General features: G+C 41.2%; 1 protein-coding gene across 1 annotated transcript in view; it reads right to left on the reverse strand.

Moving 5' to 3' along the window:
- LOC311194588 (uncharacterized protein) overlaps positions 1 to 12,841 on the reverse strand; it is a gene marked incomplete at both ends in the record, with an annotated part of 195,044 nt that overhangs the window by 168,417 nt on the left and 13,786 nt on the right. The window contains 3 exons of the mRNA XM_084267733.1: positions 10,157 to 10,258; positions 11,780 to 11,889; positions 12,515 to 12,649. Coding sequence (XP_084123859.1) covers positions 10,157 to 10,258; positions 11,780 to 11,889; positions 12,515 to 12,649 — 347 coding nt within the window. The remainder of the gene's footprint in view (positions 1 to 10,156; positions 10,259 to 11,779; positions 11,890 to 12,514; positions 12,650 to 12,841) is intronic.

A 12,841-nucleotide genomic window follows, 5' to 3' on the forward strand; every position in this document is an offset into this window, starting at 1 on the left:
CTAATCAACTGGGATCTAGCTCAGGTATCTCTGCACTGCAGTTATTTGGCCAGGAAACCAAAGGACTTTTCCCACCGTCACAGAGACCAACAGGAATTGTGAAGCAGAATCCAGATGTTACTAGAGCCCTAGCCCCAACAAACATAGCTGGAAGCACCTCTGCACAACATTCATCATCGCTACAGCATGCTACCACATTTCCTGAACCAACATAAAACAGCAGCAGCTGGAAAGTAAGTCTTCTCCCATTATTTTTTCCTTTTCACAGTGAGTACAGAGCAAAATGCCTTCTGCAAAGACAGTAAGGGTGAATTTGCTCTCAAGGGGTTATCCTTAGGTTCATTTACTTTTGACATAGTTGTTTGCTGTTGCAATACTGCCGTCTGTCTACCTGTCTCTCTGTACTAATGGCTGTGAAGCCCAGGCACTCAGGAGCATTTCAGCAGGATGGGCTGATTATTATATCCTGTCATAGCAAGGTGGGAGCCAGTCATGATTTTTCAATCAGTGTTTTAGCATTCCCATGGTAAAATGACAAAGCTTTTATTCCTCCCAGCTTTTTAGCACCTAAAGGGCTTTTAATCTGGAGAGGTTCATGTCTTATTGATGCCAGAAGATGATTGGGATGACACTGGGAAAGACTGGTGTGTGTGAAGAGATGTGAATGCAAGTAAAGGGAGAGGAAGAATAGAGGAGTTGGAAGTCGTGCGTTTGGGTTTTTTTTAATCCTTGATAGGATTCTGCTTGCAACTGGAATTAATCTCTGAATCAACTGTTATCCATCATTAGAACAGATAATGTCATTTTATCTTAGCCATAACTTTTTTCTTGAGAGATTATATTTAGCTTGGGCCTTCTGCAGTGTTTTGTGCACCACATTTGTCTCCTGCAAGTCTCTGCACAGAACATTCAACTCCTCTTTCTCATGGATTTCTAATCAGCTCCAGCTCTGACATTTTATATTTAGGTCCAACATTTCATCTGTATTAATTTGCAGCAGTATGTGTCTATAAATTATTATTCAAATCTGATTTTAAGTGTCAGAATACCCATCAATTGCCATTAAAGTACAGAAATCAGGGGACAGTAGAGAAAAGTGGGCTACATTGAGACCAAACCCAGAACAGTGACAGCAGATGACTGTTCTGATAGACCCACATGTAGGGGTTGAGAGGAAAAAACAGATTGTTTTTTTAAAAACACTGAAAACAATTTTTTTCCTTTTAAAAACATCTAAGCATCAAACAAACTTTATATGCTGCATTAAGGCTTGGGGGGGGTTTGGGCAATGGGTGGTGGGGAGAATGTCAACCAGCACGTTTCCCAGGTTTTCAAAACAATTAGATCACTGAAGTGCTGAAGGCTTCCAACCATCCAGCAAGACCAGAATCTGCTGAAAGGTTACATCAGAAGACTCGTTAGAGTTGACAAATTAATTATGGGCTAAAAGAGCAGGACACCAGTGTTTTTCCTTTTCCTACAGGTAAGGCAGGATGAGATCAGTTGGTTTTAAGTGGTGTAGGATATAACAGGAAAAAAAAATTAAATTCAGTTCACTAGCTATAAATAACTGCTCTGATTAATAGTGATTAATATACTAATTTTAAGCACCAAAGGCCCACTGGCACACTTTGTCTGGAAAATAATTTTTATTAACTCCATAAAAATTGCCTAAAGCATTTGGTTTATATAGAACCTGTAACAGACTCAATTTTTAGCCAAATTTGCTCCAATAAAGCATGAACTAAAACTCACATAGTAAAAATGCTCAAAGTCCTCACCATTTCCAGGCAAAAGAAACATGAAAGCACGCTGAAGCACGTAAATAAGTTGTATATCTCTTTTGCTACTTCTCAGTTACTACAAGTGACTGCCACACTCTTACACCAGTTCAAGAATGAGCTTGCTTCACACCCATACTTCTTGATTGTTCCTGTGAACTCTTGAGCTACTTGGACAGAGCTGAATGTCCCCCATCCCACTATTTTCAGTTGGTTCCTGCCCTAATATTCTCCCAAACAGTACAAGTATTGCCTGTCCAGTGAAAAGTTTTACAAGATAGCTTTTGAATGGACAAGAAACATGGAATGGGTTTGGAATTGCAAGGACAGCATGCTTTCAGCATCCATACCATCCTCTCTACTTTTTTTGACTTCAGCATTAGGTGAGTTGCCTCTGTGCTTATGGAGTCTCTGGACTTCCATGCCAAAGAAGCTTTAAGTGCTGCCAAGCTTTTATATTGCTTCTGGAAGGTCCAAAAATGGATTTGTAGATCTTGTGAGGCTTCACAGCTCCCACGCAAAGCAGACATAGGCAATGCCATGACAGCAGCTGCCAAGGTCACCATCAAGTAGATTGGACAAGAAGCATCAGAATGAACACAGCAGCACGACAGCAGGACATCAGTTTAGCCCTGACAACTCCAAACTGACAGAGGCTGATGATAGGCTGAGGATTACACTGAGAAATACAAAGGCTGTGTTTGGTACAAACTCACCAGCGTGCTACAGACAACATCAAGGAAGGTGAAGAGATGCAGAGGGCAAGCACAGTAATAACAGCAGTATCTTCATATGAAATAAGATAGTGGGTTTTAGTTCACAATAGGGGAATTTAAAAGGCCATCCTTACTTTAGAGTGAGCAGATTTCTAGATCTCCTTCTGGGTTGGCTTTCTTGGCAGCAAGACCACTCTACACAAGTTAAGCACGCAACTTGCTGTGCCATACAAAGACACACCTAGCAGTTTTAGCAAAGGCAGAGTGGTTCAGCCAACTGAAGCAGGGTTTTAAATCCAAAAAGACATCTGAAGTTAAATAAAGGGGATTTTTCCAAATGAATATTGGGCAGTAAAGTGCACAGAACTGAATAAAGACACCTGAAAGCCTTTGAAACAGTTTTAAAGGAACTGAAATCTTCAGTGTTGGAAAGAACTACAGCAGAGAAATACTTACAGAATTTTTTGATCACTTCATCTAAATCCAGGGCTCCTGCATTTCTAATGCTACCAATTTATATTAAGGCTGTTTAAAACCTGGCCTGCCTGCTACTTCACTGAAAACAATTTGCCTTAGAACTGGCTGAGATGTCAGCAGCAACAACTTCCTTAACACAACATCAAGCATCAGCTGCCAGCCACAACCAACCCGCTTAATAAGGTGACAGTAAAGCACCATCATAGGAAACTGCTTCGTGCTGCTCACCTCCCCTCTGACTCACACATGGCAGACAGAAGACATACCAGAGTCTACTCTTCACTGCTGATAAGATGAAGCACATCAACATACCTTATTTAAAGCAGACACACAGTTTCCAATTTCAGTAGCCAGAAGGCTTTTGGTACTGTAGTACAACAGCACTGTTATTACTTGGATAAGGGGTAAAGAGCTGGTGCTGTTTAGCTTGGAGAAGAGGAGGCTGAGGGGAGACCTTATCACCACCTACAACTACCTGAAGGGAGATTGTAGAGAGGTGGGCAATGGTCTCTTCAGCCAGGTGACAGAAGATAGGACAAGGGGAAATGGCATGAAGCTGTGCCAGGGGAGGTTTAGATTGGATATTAGAAAAAAAATTTTACTGAAAGAGTTGTCAGGGCCTGGAACAGGCTGCCCAGGTCGGGGGTTGACTCACCTTCCCTAGATGTGTTCAAAAAAAAGGGTTGATGAGGTACTTAGGGATATGGTTTATCATAGGATGGGAATGGTTGGACTTCATGGTCTTCAAAGGTCTCTTCCAACCTTGTGATTCTGTAAAGAGAGATGCTCATTATCATAGCCCCTAAAGCAGGCACAAGCAGCTGCACAATCTGAGGTACCTCAGCACATGAGGGCTACCAAGATGCTCTCATGCTGTCAAGAGCTCACACAACACCAGTGCTCCTCTACTGCCATACAAGTACCAAACACATCTACACCTTCAGAGTCACTGCCAACCACTGCTGCTTAATCACAAGATTAGAAAGGTACAGCAGCCAAAGAGAAAAGGTCCAGGACTGATGGGCCATCTTTCCTGAGAGTTGAAAAGGAGCAAAGGATGAACAGGAGACCTGGTCCCACTATTAATGCAGGATGATAACAAGGTTTCTTTCTGCCAGAGGACAGGTACCTTTCCCTCCTGAGCAGCCTAATCAGTAATCCCTGCTTCTCAAACCATGACTGGCTCACTAGCATAGACAGGGCTCTGGGCAACCTGGGCTAGTGGAGGGTGTCCCTGCTCATGGCAGGGGGTGGCACTAGATGGGCTCTGAGGTCCCTGCCCACCCAAACCTGTCTGAATCTGATTCCACATGCACTGAAGTAGAGCAACCTGAACAAAAGCTGCCTTTGTACCACTCTTCCTCTGGGGCAATGCAGAATTACCTTGTATTTCCTTCTAGTTTACACATTTTCACATTAAAAATTGTCCTTTAGAAAACTGCATGGGAGGGACTCATAGCCAAAAACAGGAAAATACCAAAATAGTCATGGCCTTGCTCTCAGCAGAAGAACATCAGCATCTTACGAGTTAATCTATGCTCATGAGTACTCGAACATTATCTACTTCTACTGGCAAACGAAGATGCATGGAAACCAAAGACATCTCTATGGGTAACAGATGCCTTGGGATTTTAAAGTTGCCTTTTGCCATTTTAAGGGACCCACAAAGACTGAAAAACATGTAGTGCTATTTCATGGGTATGCAGTGCCCTGTAAGGCTTGTCTAGGTCTTCAAGCTCAAAGAAAAAAAACACACACCTCTCTAATAGGCCAGGATGACAGACAAGACATTAATCAAAAGTTTCATCAAATAATTCTTTGCAGGAAGAAATATTTCCTAGAGGAAAATGGAAGGAAATTCTTTTTCACAATCAATGAGTATTTTTGGGTTGCAAGAAGATCCATCAAGACTTCATGCCATTTTAATCAATGGTTAAAAAAACCCCAGCCTACCTTTGTTTTAAGTAGTTCTGTAGTGTAGACTCTGATCTACCTGGACTAGGAGGTGCTGACATTTTTGTTTACTGGAATCTTTATATAGTTCAATATCTTAATAGTGTGTGACCAGAGTTAAGGAAGAGATTGACAGCTAGTCAATGAACTGATGAATATCTGTCTCATAAGCATTTCATTTCAGCTACCCATGCAGTGTGCATTTTGCCTTTATACACACATTCCAATGCTATTATCTTACACTTAATTACTTAGGTCTCAAAGCACTTCACAAAAGAATGAGCTATCATTATCAACATTTCATATACAAAGAAATTGAGGCAGTGTGGCATAATTTGCAAAAAGTTATTGAACTCCTATCCAAGGTCAGTGCAGGTGAAAAACAAAGCTCTTATCTCAAAGATCAGGCAAGGGCAGTAGGCAGCAGACCACACTGCCTCTCAAGATGTGGTACATGCTTCCCAAGCACACAAGCCCTAGTAATCAGGCAATGTAAGAGAATTTAAACATCCCACCTGTGTTACAGCAAATATTACAGTATAAAATATAAACTTACTGACATTTTATTGGTTAACACTGGAGTATTGTGCTTAGCTTGCTTCAAGTAATTAAGCTAAGGTGACAAACATCATGTCATAAGATGACCTTGCTGACAAGTCTGCCCTGGTCATTCCTCACTTTTAAACATCTGATAACACCCATCATCTCCAAGATATTCAACTGCAGTTGCTCCTTCCTAATCATAGTAGCATCTAGCAAAACCTTTGTAATGCTGGGATTTTGTTTCTGTCATGAAGTTAGAAAGCCTGTTCTGTTCTCACTCTATTAAAGCCATCAACAACTTGAGGCTTGATGACAAAATGTTTAAGAGTTAAAACTGAACTCTCATTTTGCTTTGAGCAATCATTTGTACATGAAGTGTAAATAAAGTCACCCTTGTTTGTAGAATTTGGAATACTTCCACTAGCTACATGTCCAAGTACAAGTCCCAGGGCTGAATTAAGTAAGCTAAATGAAATTAATTTACTTCCATGTCCAGATCAGGTGGCTAGCAGGCCTCAAACAAGATTACCAGGACAACTAGTGAATAACAATGAAACCAGCATTGCAGCAGATTTTATTCTTGGTCCTGGGTTTTACCTTTTCTGTCATTACAAGTCTTTCCTGACTTCCACTTAAGTCAAGAGAAATGTGAATCTCAACTTCCAACCAAGTTTAAGAAAAAAAAAATACAAGTACAGCTTGTAAGTTTACATTGTAATTGATATAAGTCTACTATTATAAGACAAATCACAGCAAACAATGGAAGAGACAGCTCAATCTGTTACTGGATCCTTGTAATGGCTATATGAAGAGCTAGACCATTTCACTCATAAATCTTTCTTCTACATTTTATTGCTGCTTGTGTGGGTAAAATAACAAAAAAATGAAGTCCACAAGAGATGCAGTAATGCATTTCTAGCCACAATTACCCAAAGTTTGTTACAGGAATCACAACCCTTTCAGCATCTAATGGGAAACAACGTTGTGCTAGAGAGGCTGCTAAAACACCACATGATCTCTTTATAAAGTCATTAGATGTGATCATGCCAATTGTGAATAATCATCTCTGCTACATATTGCTACAACATTCTGGGCTGTTGTAAATCCTTCTGGATGATCTGCCACAAACTTTCTACAGGACAGACCGACACAAAGCACTTAGCAGCTTCATTTCCAGGAGGCTGACCCACTTAATAGCAAATTGAAATGCAACAGAGAGGAAAAGCCAGATTACAAGACTCTCACAATATATGGTCCCATTTATTTTTTCAGAGTAACTGATTTTAAGAGTATTTTTATAATAATTTCTTGGCTGTGGTCTGTGGGTTGCAGTAGCCTGCAGGGAGATCACAGGAGCCCCTGCACCAGTGAAACTTGAGAATTCACTGTCAGCACTGAATAGCAGAAACAAAGATAAGCAAAGATGTTGGTGAGGGGAGGATAGAAAATGGGATATATGCAACAACTGCTCAAATAAGAGCAAGGTAAGTTATGAAATGTCCATGGCTCCTCTCTGTCCAGAGAGATGAGGCCACAAAAACAATGGTGACAAACCAAGATTACAGCCACGGATACCCAAGGAGAAGCTCTGACAGCAGTTCATGGTCTTGCATCCAGTTAGAGCCTCCCCCATCAGGGATGATGAAAGGCTGCAGTCCAGAGGTACAAGGAAGAATCTCTGTACCACAGATGTTTCACTTTGAGCATCACATACCATAGCATAACCCTTTTCACCAATATAGCACATATTCCTAAAACATACATCATGGTTTCCCAGTACCTATCTGTCATGGTTTCACCCCAGCTGAGAGCAGAGATCCACACAGCTGCCTGCTCCTTAAAGGAAAAGAGCAGGGGAAGAGGGAGGGGGGTGGGGGGGTGGGGAAGAGGCAAGGGAAGGGAAAAGGAAAGGTAAATAACCCCAAAACCAAGAAACTAAAAGGCCCATGGGTTGGGATAAGGATAGTTTACTAAAATAGCAGAAAGATAAAATATAACAATGCCAACAGGACTTTAGAGCAAAAATATATGAAGCTGTTGATACACAATGCAGTTTCTCACCGAACCCACAACTCAGGCCGTGCCACCCAGAGCCATCCCAGAACCCGACTGTCCCCCAAAAACCACGTGTCCCGGAGCCGTCCCTGCTCTTCCTCCTATCAACCCCCTGTTGCACTGGACAGGACATAATTGGCATGGAATACTCTTTGGCCAGTTTGGGTCACCTGTCCTGGCTTTGCCCTTCTTTCTCATGAATAGAGAAATACAAAGAGCTGAGAAAGTCCTTGACTGTCTGACAGCAACTAACAACATCAGGGTGTTATCAGCACTGCTTTCATTTTAACTCTCAAACACAGCATTCCAGCCGCTGCTACAAATGAAGTTAACTCCATCCTGACTGAAACCAGGACACTATCTTTTCCACCAAAGCCTCAAAACAAGAGATGCTGGTAGGAGAGATTCCTTTTCCTTTACGTTAAGGAAAACCATTTATTTTACAGCAAAGGTTGCACTGGCAAGTAAGGAGAAGGGAACAGTCTAGACTTAATGATCATTTAAAACCACAATACAGTACCATTAAGCAATGCAGTCACATTAAAATCAAACTACTTTAAAAGAGCAATATGCCAACATCAGCCAGAAAAACAAAGGCTATAGCTGCCAGTTCCATGATCAACAGATGCAGAACTCACAAGCATCTGACTGAAGATACCTGCAATGGCTAAGCAGCCTTACACCCTAAATTACCTTGCTTTTGTTCAGCAGGTGAATTGTCAGTAGCATCCTTTCTGAAAGAAGGTTTTTCCCCTCAGAATTTCATTTATAAACTCACTGCTGCCAGGCTGCGATAGCAGCTGCGGCATAACCCTGAAAATGATGACTACTGAAATTCCATTCAAGCCTTCAGAATCAATAGCAAGCAGACAAACCACCAAGATAAAGTTCCACCCAGCTGCAGGATACCTCACTTTGTTTTTTTACTGTGTTTGCAGTCACCAACCTGTGAAACAGAGACCATGCAATCTCCTTTCCATTTGAAAACCCAGCCTGTGCTATCCACGTGCTGTACCCACATAATCTGCCTGTTGGAAACACCTTAGTGCCCATAGCTATTTCCAAGCAACAGGAGACTCAAAAGACTTGCAAAGACAGCTTAGAATTCACTGATACTTCTACTGCATTTGATAAAGGCTTGTTATATGGGTTCCTTAGAGATCCTGATCCTGCTTACCTGCAACAGCTCTACTGTAAGTCAGCAACAAAGCAGCCTGTGTTGGGGACACTGCTTCATACATAGTGACATACATCAACCTGGTTTTGATACGAGCTGTAAAGAAATACAACTACAGCATCACCCTTGAACTCATGATCTGATGGCAGGCATTGGCACACTGCAGTCTGATGTCAGTAGAAGTTTCATTGTGAAGAGCTCTATGCTTTATTTTAATGCTGGATTCTAAGTGAAAAGTGTTAACTACAGTCAGGCTTCAATGAAAACAACTTTCTTGCAAGACATGCTTTTTGCCTTCCCCACTTACCATGCCTGCTGCAGATCCAGCTGCTTCCTTGCCTTCACTGAGGGAGGCTGCTGCCCACAGACAGCACTGCTTTGGTGCAGTGAGCTCACACAGGACCATCACACAAGCCTTGGTGGAGCCCAGAGGTCAGAGTACAGCAGAGGTTATGAGCAAGCATGATGCAAACCCACATATTGACTACAGGGCTTAGCTTTTCAGCACTTAAAGCATTGTTGTAAACAGTTATGTTCCTTCTCACTTCAGGATGGATAAGGGAGGTGAGGATGGGAACAGATCAGAGTTTAAAAGTGAAAAAAATACTCAGAAATCTGCCTTCCTTTGAACAACACACAGTGTGCTTCAGTTGAAAAGGAACTTGTATGTCTAATACAAAAGAAATCCTTTGTCCCAGCCACAGCCTCCTTTGAAAGAGCAACTTCCCCCACACACACTTAAGCAGCCAAATGGATGCAGTTCTATACTTCTTGAGAGCTTTAACACAGTATGTGATGGTCTTATTTGATGTAAAATACAAGACTCTGGGTTTATCATATTGTGAAACAGTATATGAGAGAAATATTCCCCTTGAGAGTGAACAATAGTTTAAGTCATATAGTCTCCAATATGCTAGGACAGAGTTATTGAAAGACTGGGGTATAAATTATCTCAAGAACACTAGGAAATACTTGGTAGCAATCTGTAAAACCAGCCTTCCTACTTTGAGATGAACCAAAAGAAATCTGATTTTGTTCATTTCCTGCATTCTGTTTTACCTACTGCCCACCCTCTTGACTCAGACTTTACTCACAAGGGTAAAAGCAACACTGAGAGGTTCAGCAAGAGCAGCACAAGAACAGGAAAGATTAGAAGCAACAGAAATATATTCCACTGGATGCCACTGCTGATATTCAAAGGTATTATCCATTACAGAAACTCAGATACCAGCCAAATTAGTTTTTGTTCTCATTTTGTTAAAATTCAATACAAAAAAGGCAAATTCTAGAAAATGAGAATAACCAAGTAACCAGTTAAGTTCAGCAGAGGCAACTTAATTCTAAAGTCTTATATTTTATGAATGGTGTTTAGCAATACTTGTTTAACAAATGTTGTTAAACTTGTATTTTCCCCTAACACCAGGTATGTTTGAGCCCATTTACATCTGACTCACCATACTGGCAGCGCGGACCCTGAAATCCTGCGGGACACTGGCACATCTGGGATCCTTCAGCACATTTCCCTCCATTGAAGCAAGTGTCAGCAGCACACAGCACTAGTACACACAAACAGAATGAAACAGGGCACGCTTTGTTGGTTCTCTATCAAAGATCCTCCAAAAAACACCTCTTCCTGTCATAGCCCTGCTGTAACAGGAACTGCCAATAAGAAATACAGCTTTAAGTGGAAAGGTTAGACTGCAACAGAACTCATCAAGGGTGTAACTACCACGTTGATATGCAGAGCTTGAATAAGACCAAGATAAGGCAGTTGAACCTGAAGATGCTTCAGAGGCAGAAGACAGTTACTCAGGAGTCAGAGAGCCTTCTGAATCCAGATTAAGAGATGAACCACTAGATAATAATTCAGCAATGGCAAAGTGGCATACTAAGAGATGTCACACAAGTCCAAAGGAATTACACTTCCCTTCCTCTAACACAGAAGATTATTTATTTAAAAGTTAAATGCCACAAGCTTGAGTCAAACTTCAAGAGTATCAAAACCAGAAGAACTCAACCACTGTGGTGCCTTAAAGAATTCAAAACAACTCTGCACTGCTTTTTCAGGAAGAAAAAAATTACATTGCCACTGGTGCTCAAATATTTAAATTCCTTTACACCAGAGATTAAAATACAGATTGCAAACAAATCTTTGACTTCTTACAACAAAAACAGGTGCACATTAAATATGTAGATTCAAGCTGAAACTAACATGAATACCTCAGGCTTGTTTTTGTATTTATTTTTTCCCCTCAATACAAAGAGACAAGCTCTCTGAATGCATCCCCAAGTTGGTACCAAGATTAAAAAAATACATAGGAACAGCTGCTAGCTTTCATACAGAAAATACAATTACCAACAAAACAATAACAAACTAAACAGTGTGCAAATTGCTGTCTTCTACTCAGGTCTCGTTAAGGGGGACTGAAGTGCTTCCTCATGATTTAAATTAAACTCCATCTTCTAGGAAAACATCCAATCATGATTAGAAATTACTGATAGGAACAGGCTCTCATCAGGTGGAGAGCTGTAGGGTAGAAACACAATTGCTTCAACAGCAACAGTCGCAGTGAATAAGCCAAAACCAGACTCTGCAGTGAGCACTAGGTCCAAGGAACAAGAGCTGTATGGCAGATTTCTCTGCATAATATGGGTAACAGCAATAGATAAGTGCCCCCTCCCTGGCAGGGTTCAAGGCCAGGTTGGATGGGGCTATGGGCACCCTGGGGCTAGTAGAGGATGTCCCTGCACATAGCAGGGGGTAGCTTTGTGGTCCCTTCCCACCCAAACTGATCTGAGATTCATCCTGTAAAATTTGGCTGTTCCATCAAAGCCACATAAATGCTGCAGCAATATAATCAAGAACTCAGCTTCAATTGTTTAAAGGCAGAGATACTTGGTACTTTCAAAGATATAAAAGCTGTCATATGCTAAAGAAGTTTCTTTCCCCATCAATCAATTACCTCTTTAATTGGAAGTCCCAGTTATAAATAGCAAGAAACAAAATCTATCTGGAAGCAAGCAGCAGTAGCAAAGTATGATATTATCTCATTGTCACAATTTTGCCATCAACTTACTGTGCAAACAGCCAGGTTCATCCCCATGTTGGACCCATCCAGGGCAGCACTTGTAGACAGTCTGACGCTCCATTCTATACACCTGCTTGTACACTGTGTAGTAGCCAGACCTTTGAAGAGAGTAGTTAAAAGAATAATCACAACTTCTATTCTACTTGTTCACATCTCATCGCTAACAAACTGTACTCACATCTCATTTACCATACACCTTTCCAGCCCCTAGCAGAAGTCCTTGTCAAAAATGAAGCAAGTGCAGCAAAATGCATCCTGATAACATTCAAGACCTCTAGTACGTCCACCTATGTTCTGATCTATCTGTGTTCTGGGTAGTCAAAGGTGAGCAATTTTGTTTTGCAACCCATTTTGGATTTAGCTGCTGGGGAGGCAGATCTCCCATCCCTTCTACTGCCATCATATCCTTCAAACAAGGTTCAGTTTCTCAAAGTAGATGCCTTGACACCCTGTTTCAGGAGAAGTCCAGCTAAGACAGAAGCATTTTCTGATAATATAAAACTGTGATCAAAAGCCAGCCACAATTTTATGACATACCCAGAGAAAAGTGACATTTTCTACTCAGCAAGACTTAAACCTCAGCAGAACACAGTATATCTGTAACTTACACATTTCAGGAGATGAAATAGCTCACAACCTCAAAGGAAGAAAATCCACAAGTTACACAGGATTTGCATTACGTGCTGTAACAGAATTTATTTGCAACAACAGATAACATATTACCTTCTCTCATAGCCCATACACCACCTCCTCCCTGAGCAGCCTTGTTTCCACATCTTGACGGTTCGACTAAAGGCCTGGACACATGGCTGTTGGTGTCCCACCAGTGCCAGCTCAAGCACAGGACAGACATTTAGCCTTGAGGGAAAGGAAGAGATATAGTTCATTATGTCTAGCACAAAATTTTGAAGTCTAGAAAAATATATGTACGGTTATACATCGCATAAGTTAGTAACAGCTTAGAGAACTACAGTACTGCTTAGTAGCATAACATCTATTTCAGATGTTTTCCCCACTTCGAACTGATCAAACATTTATAAACAATGTTTA

This window comes from Gallinula chloropus (assembly GCF_964237585.1).
Source record: "Gallinula chloropus genome assembly, chromosome: 8".
NCBI lineage: Eukaryota > Metazoa > Chordata > Aves > Gruiformes > Rallidae > Gallinula > Gallinula chloropus.